Source organism: Echeneis naucrates, chromosome 16, assembly GCF_900963305.1.
Source record: "Echeneis naucrates chromosome 16, fEcheNa1.1, whole genome shotgun sequence".
Lineage (NCBI taxonomy): Eukaryota > Metazoa > Chordata > Actinopteri > Carangiformes > Echeneidae > Echeneis > Echeneis naucrates.
In genome coordinates this window covers 23,458,027-23,480,339 of record NC_042526.1, presented here as the reverse complement: position 1 = coordinate 23,480,339, position 22,313 = coordinate 23,458,027, and the positions used below count along the sequence as shown (strand labels likewise).

Sequence of the window (22,313 nt, the reverse complement as noted above, 5' to 3'; positions counted from 1 at the left end):
ACTGGCAGACTGACGAGAGACCAAGAGTCCTCATTATACAATCTGTTTTTAATCTCAAATCACTCTCACCGATCATAGCCTTGACCAGCCCGGGGGCCTAACTCAGTGGTAGAGCTGAGGTCCAGCACACCCAAACCCCAGCCACAGCGCAAACCACCAAACCAAGCCTGGACACAATATTAAACTTTAACTTACCAAGAGTTTGCTAAAACAGATAAAATCAGCCAATTGATTATGTATTCTTGATCTAGAATAACATAATTAATTGTAAAGTTAGTGGGTGAAATTCCATTTTAAAGTTACGATGAGCCAAGCTGAAGCAGATTTATTGTGAAATGTTTCAGACAGGAAGTTGTCTTTCTTATTTTGGCTACACTGACAGTGGTGGAATGGTCGGTGTGTGTGTGGTGTGAATACTGAAGGACACAGATGATCAGGTCTGCAGCACATGGAGCAAGGAGGGAGGCCCGCTTCTCCTCAGCCCCTGAAACACACAACGCCATTCATCGTCTCTTTTTAAACAGGCCAGGACCAGGACCAGGACCGGGGCCAGGGCTGGGGCCAGGACCGGGGCCAGGGCCGGGGCCAGGGCCAGGACCGGGGCCAGGACCGGGGCCAGGACCGGGGCCAGGACCAGGGCCAGGACCAGGACCGGGGCCAGGGCCGGGGCCAGGACCGGGGCCAGGGCCAGGACCGGGGCCAGGGCCAGGACCGGGGCCAGGACCAGGGCCAGGGCCAGGACCAGGACCGGGGCCAGGACCGGGGCCAGGACCGGGGCCAGGACCAGGGCCAGGACCAGGACCGGGGCCAGGACCGGGGCCAGGACCAGGGCCGGGGCCAGGGCCAGGACCGGGGCCAGGACCAGGGCCGGGGCCAGGACCGGGGCCAGGGCCAGGACCGGGGCCAGGACCGGGGCCAGGACCGGGGCCAGGACCAGGGCCAGGACCAGGACCGGGGCCAGGACCAGGACTAAGACCAGGGCTAGGAACAGGACCAGGGCCAGGGCCAGGGCCAGGGCCAGGGCCAGGACCAGGGCCAGGGCCAGGGCCAGGACCAGGACCAGGGCCAAGACCAAGACCAGGGCCAGGACCGGGGCCAGGACCAGGGCCAGGACCAGGACTAAGACCAGGGCTAGGAACAGGACCAGGACCAAGACCAGGGCCAGGACCAGGGCCAGGACCGAGACCAGGGCCAGGGCCAGGGCCAGGACCAGGACCAGGACTAAGACCAGGGCTAGGAACAGGACCAGGACCAGGGCCAGGACCAAGACCAGGGCCAGGACCAGGGCCAGGACCAGGGCCAGGACCAGGACCAGGACTAAGACCAGGGCTAGGAACAGGACCAGGACCAGGGCCAGGACCAAGACCAGGACCAGGACCAGGGCCAGGACCAAGACCAAGACCAGGGCCAGGAGCAGGGCCAGGAGCAGGGCCAACACCAGGACCAGGGCCAGGACCAGGACTCAGACCAGGACCAGGGCCAGCTTTTTTTCTGCACTCACACTGATCACAAGGTTAAATCCAGTCATTCGCTCCAGACAAACCTGCTGCCACTTCCTCATAGCAGTGAGTCACGACTGAACTGCATTTTCTGAAGGGAGAAATAGGTTCCTTTGTCCATTTCATTTCACTAATAGTTGCACTAAACTGATTCAGTGACCTCTAATTGACAGCAATACTAATATATTTAGTGTCTTCAGCCTAATATTCATTTCTAACATGCTCTGAATTTGCATCTGCAGTGGCTCAAAGAAATCTAAACCATCAACCTTTCTAGTTTTCCTCAACAGTAATAATAATAAAAAGACATTTGTAGTCTGTGTCTGTGGAACCCGGTCTTTTCTTTTTGTGGGGGGGGCACCCGCGGTGCATTTTTCATAGAGAAAAACTGATTAATAAAGTATTTGGTTCTGAATTAGAGTTTTCAAATCTTGTGATCAGAGGCCATAGTGCATATAATGAGCCCCTTAGGGAGGATAGTTCAGTAATCTGTGGATTACAGAGAAAATAGTGGTCATGTAGCACCCAGTGGAATGAATTTACAACACAGGATCTATTTCCAACAGAGGTACAAACCCATTGGTTTGGGAAAAGTATCACCGTCTACTGAGCTTCAGCCGCCTGCAACATAAATAAAATTTTATTTTATTGTAAATTTACAATGCCAAAATTTGTACTCACCTCACTCTAACAGCACAGGCGGTCTAATTAGACTCTTTATGTATCATGAAACTGTAGTCATAAAATGTATTACTACACCTTCTTTTCTAATCCCACCAAAAGCAAACCCCCCCTCTTCGCTGCTGTGGTGGTGTGATGTAACTGAGGCACTTGATGATGGCTCGTTTGTACAGGATGTATAATTCGAGGAAAACAAAGCGTGGTACATACAGAACAGGCCAAAAGTTTGGACACACCTTTTCATTCAAATGAAAAGGAAAGTGTGTCCAAACTTTTGGCCTTTGGGTCCAGTGTAGGTCTGGACCCTGCTGGTGGCAGCCGCCCACTGAGGACAAACAGGATCTGAAGCTGCTGTCCAGTCAAGGCCGGCCTGCAATGCCATTTTGATCATCATCCGAATGCTCTTCACAGCTTTACAACATGACTTGTGATGGAAAAAGCGCTGGTACACATCAGCCCCACTGGTGTCAGAGGAAGCCAGGAGCCACGTGAGAAATTCTTACCCATTTCAGGGGCACGTTGGAACAAAGACCCTGCTTTTGGCAACTGAAACACCAAACAAACGCATCACAAGTGAGAGGTGCCGAGGTGCTCTTGAGCAAGGCATGTCCCCCAAAAAATTGCTCCAAGTGTGCTAAGCAATGGCGACATCTTCACTCTGAAACCTGTTTGCATGATATGGGGCCCTATGTGTGTGCTGTTGTCTGAGGGCCTGTATCTATAAATATATCTCAGAGTGTAAATGTAATCTTGTTGTGTGTGCATTCACCTCAGTGTGCACAATGACAATAAAGATTCCAGAAAAAAAACAAAAAAACAAATTAAATTCTAGTTTCCTTTGTTGCCAGGCAAATCTGCTGAATTATGAACAAGGACGTTCTAATTAATGCAAACTAGTTTATAAACAAACAAACCAACAAACTAAATAAATAAAGTAATAGAAATGCCCTCTATTATAACCAGGAAAATATCATTTAGGGCACTGTTGACACATTAAACGGTGAAATCTGATGTGCAACATTCAGTGACTGAAAGAAAAGCAAAGCAAAGCCATCAGTTTTATACAGGTGGTGGTTACAAAGTAAAAGCTTTAGGATTTCTTTCATTTGCAGCAAACACTAATTCTCTGACCAGTAGTGAGCTGTTTGGATATATCTAAAAGGGTTTACTGAGGTTTCTGTTTTACCAAACAGAAAAGTAGAAACTGTGACAAAGCATGGACTGAATTAAAAACCAAAACAGTCGCAAAAACTTAATAAAATTGACATTTATTTACATAAAACTTTGGCAAAATATAACATATTTACAAAAAGGGCTTCCCTTTCACTTAAAAGAAATGTTATGACATGTAAAAACTAATAAATACCCATGAATTATACTTATTTACACATTTTAGGCTATGACTTGATCTCAAAATGGCTGCTTACATTTTTGGAAAACAATGATGACACAATCGCCATTTATCAAGGTTGCAACTTCACAGAACCAATGTAGAATTTTAAACTGCTTGGCAGGACATCACAGCACAACTTTTCAATCTGAAATAATAAAGTCCTGGTTAAAAGGAAACCAGTATTCGAACATACAATGGTCAGGTCAAATGTGTTGGAGCAGGAGACTGAAAAGGCATTCATTCATCTACTCATCTCAGACTTTCAAGTGAAGCTTGGAACAAATCTTTAAGATCTGCCATCAAAGGTCGTCCCAACAAACGCAACGGTCACAACTTCACAGTGAAACAGAAAGAGCCATCTTTTTCTTGGATCAGTGAAGTAGTCTCTTCCTGCTGTAGGTTTTCCCTACATTTGACCGCTTCATTGGCTGGCTGAAGGGGGAGACATCAATTTCATTGACTTCTCTCCTCCCCGAAGTACCTTCATCTATAAAATCATAGTTGATTGTTAGTTTGTTTTTATCCTTTTTTATTCATTCAATTTCTTTGTCAATGCACGCTCTGCATTAAATTGGGATAGCAACTCTTTGGTGTTTAGGCAAATAAAAAAGGAAAGTACTTGAGGCAAGTGAGCAACAGCATCATCAGGGCAAGGGGGAAAAATACAGAACAATGCAAAAAGTCAGCAGATACCAAAGCATGACAATTAAAATAGGATTGTTGAACATATTATTCCAATGTAATGAGAATCAACCTGCTTTACCAGCCTCCGTTACCACTCAGAGAAGACAATCTCATATGGGTTAGAACCAAACCAAACCAAAGGGCCTTCCCACACTGCTGCCACAAGGAAGTAAAGATATTTTATGTCGCTGCAATTAACTTTACCTCAACTGAACCCATGCGAAACAGTTCTATACCAGATGTGTACCTTTGGGTAAATGATGATTAATCATCAGATTGCTGTCATCTCCTGGGATATGTTGTTTATTCATTTATCCATTACTTCTGCGCATTTGTCAATAGTGTTATTTGTAAGCCAGATGCAACAAGTCTTAATAATCTGATTCCTTTTGTCCTTGTGTATAGTCTGAATCATAGCTGATCATAATCATACTACCTGATCAATATTTGAACTTACAATACAAATACAGTACAATACCGTATCCTATGTAAATAATAGTATAGTTACAAACAGTACACAACAGGGATTTACATTAAATACAATTATGTGCTTCTACATAATGATGAAAAATATAGCTGGCAAAAATATTACTGATGGTATTAGATTTTCAGATAACATGACACATACAAATAATCATTTGTATGTAGTTAAAGATTCTAAACTATTACAGGTTCCAATCGACAATACTGTGCCCAGCTATCACAAATAAAAAAAATGCTAAGTCTAACTCAAGCAGAGTGGATCTCACCTTTATAATTAGGGGTTCTCTTACTGGAAGAACTTGTTCTACCCTTGAACAACATTGGAGAGCGAGTGAGAGCCAAAATTCCACTCGCTGTCACACCTTTTGCTGCCTTTGAACTTGGAGGGGTTTCTGCAAAAAATAAAAAATAAATAAAATAAATACAGAAAGCAACAATAAGATAAAAGTTAGAACTTTTGTATAATGCTAACGGGAAAAAAAAAAACCTGGGATAACGTGTGCTTCAAGCTAAATAAATTGTCACAATTAAATTTAGGGACACAACGATACTGATAGCGGTATTGGGTATTGGTCCAATACCGGGCATGAGTACATGAGTAATTGCCTCCGATACCACTACGACCTCAGCAGAGGCAGATCTTTCAGTTATCAGGGTCCTCTTCTACCAGTCCGGGGGGCGGACTCTTGCAATTTTAAAGCCCAAGCTTCTGTATGACAGAGCTTATAGTTAAAAAGTTAGTCCTCTACTCTTTAGCTATGCTGCTGGGGGAAGGACTGAGCACCTCTCTTGCACGTTTCTCAGAAGTCCCTGTCGCTCCCAGTTCTAAGCATGTGCAACTATTTACTAACCATGTTCTGCCAAAGTCTCTGTCTCTCGCTGTCCTCATCCTGCAGGTGGTGACTCATCACCACCCATGTTCCTGCAACACCTGCTGCTCCCATATCTTCATGAACCCCATACAGCATCATTTCTATGAACTTCATATGTTCCTGCCTGCACCTGTATTGAATCCCCTCCTCCTGCTCTCTTTCTCTCCCTACACTACCTAACTTATGCCACTGTCACCAAGTGCTTGCTCATTGGGGGATCTGTTGGGTCTCTTTAAATCATTTTATAAAGAGTTTGGTCTCGACCTGCTCTGTATGTAAAGTGTTTTGATGTAACTTTGTTATGATTTGGTGCTAAACAAATAAATCTGATTTGATTTTATTCAGTGCACGGTTTACAGTACTTGATTGCAAGCCGGTAAGTGAGGAGTCATATAAGCAGTGTGGGACTATTTTCAAACAACACAGAATGCAAATTATGTCCAGCAAAAGGAATGACAAAATCTAAATGGCAGACAGTATGTGTGGCAGTGCCATGTTTATAAAGGCACTAATGTTGAATGCAGGTATATGACAATTTTGTTAAATTTGTTAAATGTAAGTACACAATGCACACAACTTGTTTTGTAAAAAACATGGTATTAAATTAAATTACTAGAAATCCAGCATAGTTATTCTAAATCACTTTTAACTAAAACATGTACTTGATCTACATTTGTGAATGCCTCTTATTTCACACAACCATTTGGTCACAAAAAGAGATTAAGTTCTAAGTGATCTCCAGTGCTTTAATGTTGAAACATTAATCGCTTTAGGTGTTTTCCAATCATAACTTACTTGACTTGATATCTCCATTTGCTTTGGGCCATGTGATTTCTTCTTCAGCTGTCAGATGTTCAGCGCATTCGGCCTGCTGAGCCAGATTCTCCATCCAGTACGAGTCTTCCAGGGGAGGGAGAGGAGATGGATATGCCACAACTGGAGGTGACTGTTTGCAGGTCAAGGCTGATATCACAGTTTTGTTGTGTGAGGGCTCATCAGTGTCCTCCATGTCCTGTAATCTGCTAACTCCAAGATCAGCTTGCGCCAGCAACTCCTCCAGCTGTGGGTCCCCCTTCAGGCCACGATCTTTGCCTCCAACCACTCCAATCTGAGCTCTTTTCCTGCGAGGCCAGCTGTTGAGATTGTCTGGAGTCACTTTCCCTGCACTCTGAGGGGAGGGAGTCAGAGGAATGATCTCGGCAGTAGCCTTTGGTGACATTGTTCCTCCAAGATGGTGTGTAGGGGTGTAGGACTGGCAAATGTAAGTTTGGACACTTCCACCTTTTCCAGGCGTGCCCTTAGCTGGGGTCACATGAGTGCAGATAGATGGCGAAACATGTCCAGGATCTCTGTGTTTAGAGAACATGGCTAATGGACTTTCTAGCTGAGATGATTTCACACTAACTACAGAGCTCTGGGTACCTGATTGTGGACCTCCATCTGAGGCCAACTCATCAGCATTCATGGAATCTGTTCGTTTGAATTTGAGCTTGGGAAGGCCTGATGTTTGCATTTCCATTTGTACTTGGTAAGTTAGAGAGCTTAAAGTACCTGTGGCGTACCTGGGTCTTGTGGGACCTCTTGGGGTTGAAAATCGAGGGGAATCATTTGCGTAGCCCAAACGAGCAGCAGCCTCCCTTTGTTGGCGGTCAGGAGTCTGCCTGAAGCCATAGCTTCGCCTAGGCGTACCTTGGAGCAGCACACGTGGTTTAGGAGACTCTATACTCACATAGTCTTCAACTTTTGAAGGCTTTCGTGAAAAGCTAATATTCATCTTTAGTCCACCACTAAACTGGGTCTTTATAACTTCTGCATCAACAATGTCCATACTGTCATCTTCTGTGGTAACAGAGTTAAAATGAGACGAGTCAAACTGTTCTGAGTCTGTACGAGGGGGGCTAGAGTCCGTTTCTGAGGACCGGGAAGGTTCAGCCTGTAACTCTTCTGATGTATCTGACTGCATGTTATTTTCTACAAGGTCACAGTTCTCAGTTGATTTTATGCTTTGTTTGGTGGAAATATTCTCGTGAGACTGGGATCTTAAGGTGCATCTGGTGGTTCTTGCACTTTGGCTGGACCTTTTTCTTAGCTGGAGTCTTCCGTACTTATCTGGAGACTTTACTGAAGTATCAGATGCTGCTGAAACAGTACCACCACCTACTGGTGCAAATGCTGGCTTACATGGGGATGGAATGTTTGAACCTTTGCCTGGAGTTCTTCCAGAGCGAGTAATCATTTGGTGAGTAGGACTCGGGCTCTTGGTTTGGCTTTTAGTGATGGGTTTAGAGGAGAAGTGCTGGTCTTCAGGTGGTGTAGATTGTGCTGGAGGTATTTCAAGTAGACCAACTTGGTCAGGTTTTTCAGGTGGTTTTATAATTGTCTCAAGCTTTTCAGAAGACTGTTGATTTTTTTCCTGTGTCACAATGACACAACTTGCATTTTCTTCAACTTTTAGTGGTACTTGACAAGTCATTTCTGGGGTTTTGAAAATATCTCTTTTAATATTGTTGGTTTTGACAGGACTGCTGAACTTGTTGGAGGTTTTGCTCAGTCTTGGAGAATTGCAGGATGCACCAGACGGGGACTCAGGCACTTTGAAAGTGGCAGCGTTTGCCACAATCCTGAATTTTCTCGGGGATGGAGACCATGTGACACTTTTCTTTGGAGTCTTGGAAATTGGGCTACTTAGCAAAGCTAATTCAGATGAACTGCTTTCAGCAAAGGCTTTGACTGGAGTCCTGAGAATACCCTTCAGTGGGCTCCTGACTGGGCTTTGCTTTGTAGGTGTCCCTACAACATCAGTCCTTGTGGCAGGTGATCTGAAAGAACTGCCCCTCAGGGACATACCAAGCTCACGTGACCCGTCTCCTGCAGGGCTATTTGCAACAGCAAAAACTTGCATCCTGGACAAAGAGGGAGTTTTGGGGGTTCTTTGATTTCGTGGGGTCCTGGGTGTCTTTGGAGTTGCATTTCCAACAATGGCCCACACCTGTTTGCTGGGTGACTTTGTTGGGGTTTTATTTGGACTCTAAAAATTAAAAACAAAATATTTGAATTTTACTCACATTTGGTTTAATGCATTATTAAAGTTTGTCCTTGTAAGGGTACAATATTCATCTTGAAATAAATTAATTAATGAACTGTATAAAGGGGCCATTCTGCACCAATCTGTGAGGACTATAACAGCTCTCATATGCAGGTACAAGCAACTTACCTCAAAGACACTGGAGTCAGTTGACAGCCGTAATCTGGAGGCTCCGGTTGAGCCAGGCTGGACAGATTGATGACCGGGAGAATTAGCAGCTCCAAAAAGAATCCGCATGGGTGACCGAACTGTTTTCACATTAACCCCACTGACTTTACTGTCACTAAGAGAAATCTGGGATGCAGAGAGAGCTCTGTCCAGGTTTCGAGAGCGAGCCTGAGAACTTGAATAGAAGCTGTTTGAGTGTCTTCTGGCAAGTTTCTTAATCCTGGGGCTCCTTCTTAGGTCTGAAAACAAGGCATAAAAAGACAAAACAATCAGAATGTAGTGATACACACTAAAAGGTTTAAGTCAAACCACTATTGAACTATTGATTTCCAATAGAACAACGTTAAAAATGTTTAAATACAACCATGAATCAATATTTTCAAATTCAAAATAATTATTTGATGAAGCAAGTCAAATGAATAATTAAGAGTATTTCAATTAATCCTTTCAAACCTAAGATTCCTATTGTCCACCAGGATTTTTTAATTATTTTAACCAGAAAAGGGCCAGAAAAATGTCCCATTAGTAAATGCTTTTGCCCATTTTTCCAGAACACGTAGAACACTCAATATCTGGCAATTTACAGTGTTGAAGGAGTGTGTTAACAATGAAGGAGCAGATTTGCAAATAGAATTACCGTAATGACCCTTTGTTGGCTGTGAAGAGCAATTTCTCAGCTTTCAGAAACCACTGAAATTTCTCAGACAGAGTAAACATTTGCAAATTTGCAGTAATTCGAAGTGTGGCTGTGCAAATGTGTTGCTGGTGGCACACTCAGTTTAAAACAAGGGTGCAACGGGTCATGTTTGGAAGGCACGGTGCAGATAATTTTTCGGATCAGCAAAAAAAGGGGAATAAAAAGTATGGATAACAAGGTGAAGGCTTTTTTATTTTGAATACTACTTTAAACATAGACAGATAACAATAAATAACAACCAACTAAACGCAACACCAAAAAGAACTTAAGATGTCCATCCAGTGTTTAAATATTAAAAACACAAAAAAATACACTTAATACTTATAAGTATAATAAGTAATTCAAAAAGACTTGCACCAAAGTACAAATCTGCAAAAGGCATTATTCCTTGTGATATAATAAGAACAGTCATTCTCTTCTCAAAAAAGAAAAGTAAAAGAAAGAAAGACCTAAATTTAAAACTTTAAATTCTTTTTAAAAAGCATGGGGATTTCTGCATGTTTTGGGGAGAGTGTAGACCTCTTTGCAGATACTATGTCCCCTGGTGCTGAAAACACCCTCTCATTTAAAGGCAATGAATCGCTGCTGTGTTGCCTATCTTTCTGTTGTCAGCAACACACATGTTGTCGCTTCATGTGAGTGGCTCGATGTATTACCATGCTCTTATGACTTTCTCACGCTACAGTGCCAACACACTTTGACAGTTTTATCCTCTGACCTCCCATCGTCACTGTAATTGACAGAGAAACCAAAGTGCTCCCAGACAGCTGGTTTAAATGAGGCGAGGGTCCTCTCCAGCTTGCTGCTCTTGCGCCGTTACACTGCTCACATACAATTAGCTTTCTTTCTTAGTCAACTAATTTGTTTCAGAATAAAATGCTGCCTTTCCACAGAATACATGCATTCTGAACTGTGGGGGTAAGGGTTAGCACCATCTGATCGGTTACACGCAGAGCCACGGCACGAAGCAGTGAAAGCTGTGCATGCACAGTGCTCACACACACGGCGGAGAGGAAAAAAAGTTTTGCTGAATGGAGAAGACCCAGAGAACTGGGTCTGAGAACCAAAGAGAACTGGATACAGCGTTGGAGGGGGAGCCTGTTCATTCCTACGGATGTTGTTCAATGCTGCATGATGCCAAAAAAAAGTTTTTTTCCGGGTGCCATGGTGGGCATAAAAATACCCCGATCTTCCACATCAGTTATATTGAAATTTTAGAAAACTTTATTTACTGTAGAAAACTTTAGGGCGCTATTATTTGTTCAGGTTTTCATTTAACTTTATAAGACATGCTGCTGAGCCTGGGAGCTCCCTGAACCTTTTGTTAGAATTTTAAAACAAAGATGTCTATTGTCTAAGATAAAAAAAAAAAAGCCTTTAACATGTTTGAGACGAAGTTAAGTGTTGGTATTATTTAAAATTTTGACACCAATATTTTCCTTTTTACTGCAAATGAATAACGGCTCCAAATATTGATCATTGGCCTCCTTGAATACTAATAATCGTTATCGGTCCTGAAAAAAATCAGATCGATCTATCTCTATTTAAAAGTGTCAATATATAAAGTAAGGTCTGACATTAATGTCATTACTTTTGCCCCTAGGAGTTTTATTATACTTATGTCGGATCCTTCCAAACACCCAATATTATTGAGTACTTTAACAAAGGGAGGTATATTGTAATATTGTATTCCAAGTACCTTGAGCAGGTTTTACTGGTGACTCCTCCACAATGCAATCCTCAGTTGGTACCAATCTCCTGAAAGGGAAAAAAAAAAAGAAAAGAAGAATTTTAGACAGTAATAATTTTTAGCTTGCAGTAATTAGCGCCTACATCTATTCGGATCATACAAAACTGTTGATAACATACCCTCCCACTTTCTGCCGGTAAAGGAGGCGACTGGACACTTGCTTGTGGAGAGGTGTTTCACAAACTTTCTTTGTTAGAAGTTTGTGTCTCTCTGAAAAGGAAGAAATATCCAAGTAACTGAAACATCTCTACTTTTTTCAGATAAGCAGGGAATGGCTTAGTTAAATACTGAGAATAAGGTTATTTGGATGGATCTTATGTCCTACTGGTGAGTAAATGTGACAAAAGAATATCTTTAAATGTATCTATCTTATGGTATCAGTTTACCTTCAAATTCTTGGGATCGCTTGCGTTTCAGCCGTTCCACAGCAGACACAGACTGGCTCCTTGGCAGCTTCATTTTCTTTGAGGGAGAAATGATCTCTTGGTTGAAGAGGTTTCTTCTCACCTTGGTCACCTCTGTAGACAATCAGACCATGCTCTGTATTTAAGACTGTAATGTCAACATGACAGTGGTTCCAGCTAAATCAATGTTTCGCTTCACAACTACTTTACTAATATAATTTAAATAATTCTGCTTTCAAACATCTCTTCATAATACTAAACTGGTTAGTAAATAGTTTTGGATCAGACTGGGGTGAGCTTATATTCAGTCAGGTTCGGTGCTTTGCCCTTTTCAAAAGTCAGACAAATTACATATTTAAAAACATTCTGCCAAACTACGAATAATGATGAATCCTGAGAGAAGTTGTTGAAATCATAGGTGTGAATATTGTAAGAGTTGGCCAACTGAAGACCAATCATTTTCAGCTGTCCATGAAGACTTTTTACATTCGGACTTGCAGAGTTTATATACGAATTCAGAAAACTGCAAGAAGGGTTTCAGTTGTTAGGGAGCCAAGATAAAGGGTAAAACAGCACATACCCTGTGTTTCTTGTTTCTGACGTTTCGGTTCCACGCGTGGTTTCTCTAAAGAAACACACCCCTTTGACTTAGCCTGGGAAAAAAAAAGACTTAAGTCAAAAACTCAACATAACCATATGTGCAAGTGCCATCTCAACGATGGTCTTAACAAATGGCAACACAGCACTTCAGTAAGTCAACAATTAGAGATACGGTGAAAACAGCAGCAGCTGTCACTGCTGTTTCACTCACTCACTCATTTTCTACCACTTATCCATTTCTAGGTCGTGCGGGGTGCTGGAACCAATCTCAGCCAATGCGCTGGGTGAGGCCAGGGTACACCCTGGACATGTTGCTAGTCCATCGCAGGGCCAACAAAGAGAGAGTGACGAACAACCACTCACACTCATGGGAAATTTAGAATCTTCAATTAACCTAGACATGCATGTCTTTGGACTGTGGGAAGAAACCAGAGAATCTGGAGGAACCCATGCAGGTACAGGGAGAACATGCAAATTCCACACAGAAAGGCCCCAGGCATGGGAATCGAGCCCACAACCTTCTTGCTGTGAGGCAACAATCCTAATCATTACAGTGCTGTACTACCCCATTACAATGAAATAGAAATGAGATATGTATGGCTTACAGCTCTTGTAGTCTTTTTAGGAATCTCTATTTGACGAAGATTCTGAGATGATTCTGTCATACTGCGATGACGAGTCAGCATCCCACTCCTGAGAACAAAAAAGAAAAAAAGAATTTGAATATATGTATCCAAATTCTTTTTTTGCCCAGGTACTTGCAAAACAAATACAATTCATTCAGATTACTTATATGACTGCGATTTCTTTCCTGTGACACTACACGAACTACATTGTGGTATGGATTTAACAGTGCTCTTTATGTATGTGTGTAAGATTTGTTTAATTCTAGTACACTTCTTATTTAAAAAAAAAAAAAAAAAAAAAAAAAAACACACACACACACACACACAAAATACAATCCAGGAAAATAATCCAGCTTCCCCTAACCTCCTCTTGCTGGCTGAGCGATTTCTTAAGTCCTGCAGACGATCTTTGCCATCAACCAGACTGTGTGCAGAGAGGGGAGGGGATGAGGCTGAAGGAGAAATGCTGTCCTTGGCAAATGACTCGTCGCTGAAGAAGTCAGCAGGCAGAACGGCCACCAAAGCTTCAGGGAGCTGGGTGCCTAAACTGTTATAGATGTCTGCAAGCACCCTGGGGACAGTGGTCAGGAATCTGCCATGATGCAGAAAAATTATAGTTATTATCTTAATAATTATCTTAAGTTGAAGATTTAGGAAGAAATATTTGCCTGTGATGCACCACCACATATTTTTCACTGGTTTTGTAAATAAGCATATTTAAAAGAAATGAGTGACAAAAATGTGCATCTTAATTTTTAAAGTTGAATTAATTTAAAATTCAAACAAATCTAATTCTCGAAAACACTTACGCTGGGAGAACCTCATCTTGCAGGAACCTTTCAAGGCAAACTGGATCCTTTGTTAATGAGATGATCCTGAGCATTTCTGCCACCTGAGACATATGAGAAGTTTGAACTGACATGTTTATATTTGCACTGTTGTGCAGTCAGTGATATTACCTGAAAATAACTGTTGCCAACTCCATGCATTGGTTACATACTTTCTTGAGCTATGCTAAAGCTCTGAACACTAGACTGTACCATGAAAACATTTATAGTAAACATCTTACCTCCTCTGCAATCTGATCGGCATCCAGTAAGTCAGACTTCTCTGAAGAGAAAGGTCTGCACAGTACCAGTCTCAACACAGCCTGAATCTGGCACCTGTTAGAGACAATCTGTGTTACTAACAAAACTAATATGTGCATTAGAACTTATAGAACAAAATAATTTTCTGAAACGGCATTCATAAAGGCTGGTCCATCAGCTGACTTATACACAGGTAATATTCCAGGATAATTATAACTCACTCTCTGACTTTGCCATCGGTATTAGAAGCCATTGCATAGAGTTGTCTTATCGATTTACTGGTCTTGAGGAGATGTTGCTGGACAAACAAGGAGGTCTTGACCTATTAAAAAAAAACAAAAAAACACTAAGACATGCAAAGTAAACACAGCTCAACCGCTCAACTATAATTTATTTTATTTGATGCACTGAATGCTTTTACAAGCCTGAAAGAAATAAAATTTAATTACCACAGACTGATGATAATGAAGTAACAATGAATGACTAGCCAATCAATTATTCCACAAATTCTAAATATAAGGCTGTTAAAAAGGGGAAAAGCGGGTTTGATCAGAATACATCTCACCTCCACATCTGATTCCGCTACAAGGAAAGATTTCACAGCTAATAGGAGCTGCTCAACACCAATGAGAACAGACGAGTCTCTCTCTGCAAGAGTCTTCTCGTAGCTGGACTTCAGATGGGACAGGAGCTCTCCCTCACTCGTGAAACCTGGGCAAATACACAATTTGGTGCATTTCAAAAAATAAACACTTCCACACAACTTGTCTCACTCACACACACAGAGTAAGGGAAAGTTGTGACAGAGGCACTTACTGATAGAGTTTACACCTCCAGACTTGTTCCTGTCACTTGACCGTCTCTTCCCTGGTCTGTCCGGCACCCTGCTCTCAGCCCCCTGCTGCTCTGCCTCAGCCTGGTTCTTTTGGGCTTTTACATTCAACCGTGCCACATTGAGCATCTGAAGGGAGCGGCTCATTGTCTTCATCTTCTGTTTCACAGGTGTGCACTGGGCACCACCTGGGGATCAAAGATGAGAAAAAAATGATGTTAAAAATTATATCCCAAAAACATATGTATATTTGCTGAGTAAACTGAAGATAATCTTCCGCTTTTCAACAAATAAAAAAAGATTGTTGTTGTTTTAATGATCTTCACAAATGGACACAATTTTAAGTGTGGCTCTAATACGTTTTTTGCCCCTCTTGCTGCCTGTGCCCTGGGACGTCTGGTACAGTTCAGCCAGGCTACTGATCAGCTCCTGCTGAAGGAGCGACTCCTGCTCATCCTCCTTCTGTTCTGGCACAGCATGCAGTAATCTGTACAAGAAAGACCAGGATCATGTGTCACCTTTTTTGTGTTAGGGCTGAGTTTGTTTTATGTTGCTTTTAATTTTTACTTGTGTGTGCAAACATGTATATAACTCAAGAAGGTGCTATAGAGAAAAATTGCGAGATCTGATCCACATACTTTATTGAGTCCATTAAATGAGAGCTCACTCCTGACTGGTCGGACTGAGGAAACCAAGTCTCCAACACGCCTGTTGTCAATGGACCATGGCTGACTTCCTGTTGAGCCCACACAGGTACCACATGATCCTTTAGCTTGTCTTAGGAGTAAATAAAAGGAAATTGTTAAGAATCCAGGAATTAAAAATAATGTTGCCATTTGAGCCATTTCACTTTAGAAGAAGAGAGTATTTCATGAAGAAATGTAATGGAATACTCATAATAATCATTTTGTTTATGTAAATTACCAAAACGACAAATATCTGCAATCCAATCATATAGGCTCTTCTTCTACAAAAGGTTGCCATGTTTCTACAGTAGACCAGAAAGAACAAACCAAAAACAGACTGTAGACAGGGCTTTCCTTGCTTTTAACATTATGTCAAACCCACCATAAGCTCTCCTGAATACTTAAAAATAGAGTAGCATTTAGCTGGTTACATATTCCAAATCACTAATATGAAGTGGCCCTTAGGTGATGAAGTAACACAGATCTAATCTACAGAAAGCAAGCCAGCTCTGCAGCAAAATGTAATGGCTTCCTTGCCTTTTTCTTGCTAGTTCAACTTAAGCGCAGATCTCAAAAGTAAATTAATTCATTAACTAACTAACTACATACTTAATTAAAATACATTAAAATCTATATTTTTGTGTAATTCCATTGACCAACAAAAGATGGTTTACAGGGGGGCTCTAGTATCTGCTCACACTGGGCTTTTGTCGTTGATGTAAATGGGTATAAAAAGCATTCACTGACAAGTCAAATGAAATGACTTCGACTTTGAGTAATGCATGTATGACAACCATTTTCACACCCTGTATGTGCCATGATGTCATAGGATCCAATCACTGCAAACAAACACTTCTCAAACCTTGGATTAAGTTTGTTAAATGTTTGTGTAATTCAATACACTGTCACGTTTATTTTAAAGTTTAGGCTTGTCACCTGTCCAGCTATTAACCAACATACTATTTGGATCTGTGAAACCATTCCTTTTCTCCATTTTCTCTGCATCTGCATTCCCTTCAGTTTTGTGTCAACGTCCTCCCAGTCTAAAACAGAATAATTACATTGTCCAGCCACGTAAAAGATATCATCACCTCTTTCGCAGTGTTTACTCATATTTAGAAAACCTGCCTAACACTATCACTACTGTTTTATTATAATAATATTATTTGAATGAGCAGGTTTATCAGCCTAGGTCTAATCTTACCATTGATACCATCATCATCCTCCATGATGTCATACACTACTCCAAGGACACTGCTCACAACATCTGGCAAGTCAGCTGAGATATCAGCTGTGGCAGGAGTGATGATTTCAGTGCTCAGTAGCTTGTTGTGTTGAGTGATTTCAGGCTGGACAATGGTGAGCAGTGCCGTAGAGTGTGACCAGGGAGAAAGGACAGCTGAACATAACAGGCCGCTGTTGGTCACCTCAGCAAGCTGGGGATCAAAGTGAAAAAGCAAGAAAAGTATATTGTAAAACTTAAGCACCATAGTGGGTGAATTCACAGTAGCCCGTCTTTGTAAATGATGCTGTTATCTGATGGCTACTTAATTTTCCAACTATAGTTGCCTGAATGATGTTGATTGACAATGACCAGAGCAAAATATATAGACAAAAAAATCCCTTGATTCAGTTTCTTAATCGTGTTAATGTTGGACCTCAATTCCATTTCCTTCTTGGTAGCAAGAGGTTCAAAGACTCAGCACTGTACAAATCATAAAATGTATGTTTGTGTGGTTGAAACATTAAATTGTCTATATATATATATATATATATATATATTATTTTTTTTTTTATACAAACATAGCAAAATACAGCATGTCTGGAGCTACAGGCACATCACCAACACATGCTCTTGTTTTTCTGTTTTGTTTTTTTTTTTTAAGAAAATTAGAGCAATTTAGTGATTAGTAATGCAACAGAGCCTTCAACTCCCTTGCAAGACTGTTGTTGTTGGAAATCTCACCATGTGCAGAGCTTGAGAAGACAGTTCCATAAGGAGATGCTGGAAGGTGGCAGCTCCCTGTTCCCTGCTGCTGGAGCACTGAAGCACCCATGACTCTGTGGAGGCCTGTGCCAGTGATGACACTTCCCAGCCCTGCAGCACCCCTTTCAGACACACTTCCACGGACTCTGGGAAAAGCCTCTGAATGCAAGACACTGGTTCAACCATGATGTCACAGCTCTGCATTACATCACCTGGTTGGATAAAGGGCAACATGACACATACAAATAGAGGCAGATCAGTACAAGTCCAAAGTTGCCTGCTTAATTCCTTCTGCTTGTCATTTCTGCATCCTGTAGCACTTGCGCAATTGTATGCACAACTTTGCAGTTTTTACTATCTTCGTTTCTTTTGAAATAACCCATTATAATAGGCCCCCATTTCTCTTCTCATGCATGCGTACTTGTTTTATAAAATTATGCTTCATCTAGCAGTTAAATATCTCAGAATGTACAGTATAATGACACAAGTACTCACTTATTGCTTTTTAACTAAGAGTGACAGATACACTATTTCAGAAATGTCAGAATTGTAACAGATGAGCTTATTTGACTTTACCAACCTTGCTCCCACCGAAGAATACCCCCTGTGACAGGAAAAGCCAGGCGGTAGAGGTTTTCAGAAGACAGCAGGTAACCAATGCCAGACTTGAATGCAAATGCCTCTGGCCTGAAAGCATAGTCTAGCTCTTCATTGTAGCAGAGACCCAATAGTGCAACCACAGGGATAATTCTTCCATCCATTTGAGCCAGGGCTTCAGACAGCTTGTCATATCCAAGATGGTCCTCACACAGCAAAACCTGCTAGACAAATGTTGCAATTATTTAACACCGACAATTCAGTAGGTGGGTGTCTTGTTGTATTACTGTGATTGGCTGCTTAACTTTAATATACATACTGTTGATAGTATTCTTAGACTTCAGAATCAGCAACCATTAGTCGAGATTGACTATTTTTATACAATGTGCAAATGTTCCCAAAAGTCACTTTTGTCAGCGTAGTGAGTGAGTATTGCGATGTTTTATTTACTTTGCTCACCTGATCATGTGAACTGCTGTCAATCCAGTGCAACACAATATGCCGCTGCAGCAGCATTTCACGGAGACCCTTGGATATAATATGCTCTGTCACATCTGAAGGAAGGTTATCGCTTGCCAATGTGAGATAGTCCAAAAGTTGAGATCTGGACCGTGGACACTCCGAGACAATGAACACCACATTCCTCCCGTTGCTTGAAATATCGTCCTCCTGTGAAATACTAGGCTTACCAGCTCGGCTCGTCTTCCTGGGCCTCAGAGATAGTTTTGTGGGAGATGTAATATCTGGTCTGTCCCACTGAAAGTCCAGCAAGGTTTCTTTGAGTGCGTTTTGAGCGGAGGCAGATTGATTTGGTTGCTGCCTCTGCTGAGAGGGGCACAGTTTATCCTTCACGCCAAACTTGGATTCAAACTCTTGTTCAAAGTCCTCAAAGGTTTTGTGCCGAAGCTCCTTAAAGTCCGATCCCCTCGATATAAGGCTGGCATTACGACCAGTCTTGGACTGAAAAAATTTATAGCCCCAGCGCACTTTCTCAAATCCGTATTTGTATCCAAAATGGAGCAGGATCTGCAATATTCCTCGTTTCACTAAATGATTCCTGGCATCCAGCTGTTTGGTTGACTCCTGATCTCCATAATCCACATCGATAACAAAAACCAAGTTGTGTAAAGCCATACCGTAAAATGCTACGTGCTGCAGAGCCCTCGACTCAACGATAAGCCATGAAATCCGGCCAGTGTCGATCAAACGTATTTACTCCCACTGTTTATCAATTACTTCTGTGCAACCGTTTTTCCCTGTACGCGAAAACGCAGACGCCATTTACTTGCCAACTCCTGTGAGCTAACTTCTGCTAGCTGTCGTAGCTACCAACGTCCGAGTCAGCATACTAGCAAATTATCTTCCGTTGGTTTGGCAAATGCTATTCGAAATGACTAGGTAAAAGCGCCACAGATGAAACAACCGCGATCGCATTTAGATAGACAGATAGAAAGAGATAACAGATGTTTAAGTATAATTAAGAGCCTATGTAACGTTATTCGCGTATCTAAACTTCAACTTCGCCATTTTCTTGTCTCAGTCCGTCCTTAACCGTTCGCGCTCCTTCAGCGAAAGCCCGCCCCTCCGCCCTGATTGGTTACACTCCGTGGACGCAACAATCTCATTGCGTAACCAAGGCGAAGATAATGCTGAGCTTTAATTGGACGAAAGCCCCGTCAATCAAATCTGTCAGCTGGAGAAACCACCCTCGACACAACAGACGTGCTCAGCTTACATTTAACTTTTAAAAAGAAGAAAGCACCTTCCTCCTTGTATGAATGATTGACTTATGTCTTTATTTCACATAAAATATCTGCAAAACATCTTTGAAACACGGAAAAGCTGCATGTTGTGGTTTCTAACGTTAAAATTAAGATCCATAACGATGCTGAGCAGCTGCAGTGAGACATGTACGCTTTAAAGTAAACACAGGGTAAAAACAGCCCACGCTGCAAGGATAAAATCATCCACCCTAAACCTTCAAAACGGGTGGATTTAGTTTATCATCTGATGTGGTACGTTATAGTTTCAGTTGCCTGCTTGAGGTGTTTTAAGGAGCAATGCTAAAGGATGAAGTTGTTTTTTTAACTGTTGGTCCACTGGTGACTTGCTCTGGTGTGCCAAGTAAAGCAGTGGGAATGAGAGCCTGGCATCCACACCCATTCTTCTTCTGTCGCTACCTAAAATGGAAACCGGTCTGGGTCTTCTGGCTGGATTTCAAGTGTTTTGAAAGATGTGTGCACTCTATAACATTTTGAGATTGTATATTAAATATGCCTGTTGTGAGGTTTGCCATCCTTGGTGTACAGTGCATTAAAATGAACAGCAAAAATCTTTTCAAAAGTTGAATGCAGCCTGTTCATGCTGACACAATGTAAGGCAGTCATTCTTCTCTTATTTAAACTTTGGAAACAGCTATGAGAAAATCCCTTGAAAAGGACATATGCTACATCAACTTTAAGCACGTGTGTTATCAGAGCTCATGGACAGAGTAGGTGCAGTTTCTCCCTCTCTCCAAGGCAGGAAGACACACCAGAGAAAGGGTGATGCCAGGAAAGAGAACACTGGATGTGGATGTGGGTCACCTTCTGTTTCGCATCCATAATCACCTAATTTCTACAGCACCAGGGGGAGATGAAGAGCTTGGAAAAAGATGTGAAATACAGAGAGATCAAAGAAGCATACTGAATGTTCTAGACTAGCTTCTCTAAGTCCCGCCAGACTCCCTGCAAGTCAGGATGTAGGTCAGGGAAGCTTTTAAGAGCTTGCAGTTCTGAAGACAGCATACCCAGTCAGATGACATACATACGTGCACAAGTATTGGTTTTCTAGTTGTGAGAGCACTTTTTGTTGACCTTTTACTTTCCCCAGACTGGAATCATCCCTCTGCTGTGGCTCCCTGTTACTTTGAGAAATGAATGTGAATCATTTGATTAAAATAATTTTTTTTCTTTTGAGCTGTTTTTTTTTTTCTCTCCAATTAAAAGGTTATGATTCTGGAGTTTTAGGTGATCTTGTAACACACAAATGTGCGGCTAGTGTAGTTCTTTTATTTCAAAAATGTAAAAAACTACAATTCTTATATACATAACTGTAATGAAACTACATTCATTATTGCAGTCAAATAAGTTTAGTGGCGCCATGTGGGGATTTATTTGTTAGGATTGTTAGGAAATGGCTCTTTTAATGCCAAAGGTTGCTGACCCCTGCCCTGGCCCCTACCCATTGCCACTGCAATTAAATAACAAACATCAGCGCTATAAATTTAATTTGAATACCTAAAATCAAGTTTTAAACCTTAAATGGACCTCTGTTGTTGTTGGAAAGAAGCACCAATTTGTCCCAAGTACAAATGTCCTTGATCTGAAAAAAAATAAATAAAAATGAATCCACACACACACAAATGCAACACTGTCAGTTATGCCCTGTTCACTCACCACATGTGACTAAATCTTTGTTTTAGAGGTCAAATTCAAGTGTAATGTAAGAGAAGAAGAGTTGATTGCACTATGTATTGCCTGGGTCATAATAAAAGCTAATTTGGTTGATATTTGTGGTGTCATTGTATTTCCGTGCTCTAGAGTAAGATGCCTCAACAATTGTTACATTGCTTGACATGAAAGCCTGCAGCCTATTCAACTTGCCTTCCATATGATGAATTGAAATAACTACACACAAATGTGATGATTTCCAAACTGTGTGCCAGGACACACTGGTAGCTCCCAAAGACATTGCAATTGGGCCAACAAATAATTGTAAAACTGTGCTGTAGTTTTATAGGGTAAAGAGTCACGGTGAAGGAAATAACTTTCATCTTGCTGCACTGACTGCAGGCTGAAGGATGGCATCAAGGGAAAGTAACTTCATCTTTATTATTTTAATAAAAGCGCCCTGAGAACATGTTTAGCCTTTGTATTGAGGTACACCAAGTTAAACATTTTAACATTGGAAAAGGTTTCTGCTGCCTCCATTCCAACACCTTACATGAGCATAGCAACGTGGGTTAGTTTCTTTCATAGTTGGGCAAGTGTCCATCAAACAGCCATTGTTACATTGGCATCATTTCTAAAATAAAAAAAGGTGAATCAAAATACAATTAGGATGTGTTTTGTAGAGGGGAGGTCTGAGAATGAAACTCGTAATACACAATAGCACCACCAGGCTGTCTACCATAATGGTCT

General features: G+C 41.6%; 1 protein-coding gene across 2 annotated transcripts; it reads right to left on the bottom strand.

Moving 5' to 3' along the window:
• Positions 1-3,440: 3,440 nt before the first annotated feature.
• ticrr (TopBP1-interacting, checkpoint, and replication regulator) lies at positions 3,441-19,651 on the bottom strand. Of its 2 annotated transcripts, none has more exons than XM_029523883.1 (21): positions 18,592-19,651; positions 18,116-18,356; positions 17,515-17,747; positions 16,753-16,984; positions 15,501-15,639; positions 15,222-15,349; positions 14,847-15,050; positions 14,596-14,741; positions 14,252-14,352; positions 14,012-14,105; positions 13,752-13,834; positions 13,307-13,534; positions 12,922-13,009; positions 12,297-12,369; positions 11,699-11,830; positions 11,432-11,522; positions 11,262-11,320; positions 8,827-9,104; positions 6,408-8,640; positions 5,007-5,132; positions 3,441-4,060 (listed from the first exon to the last, which is right to left on the bottom strand). In XM_029523883.1, exons 1-21 carry the CDS (start codon positions 19,264-19,266, stop codon positions 3,945-3,947), a joined length of 5,700 nt encoding a protein of 1,899 aa, XP_029379743.1. In that variant the 5' UTR covers positions 19,267-19,651; the 3' UTR covers positions 3,441-3,944. The 2 variants fall into 2 exon arrangements, with proteins under 2 accessions (XP_029379743.1, XP_029379744.1); XM_029523884.1 differs by having other exon boundaries at positions 18,116-18,353.
• Between the last annotated feature and the right edge of the window lie 2,662 nt (positions 19,652-22,313).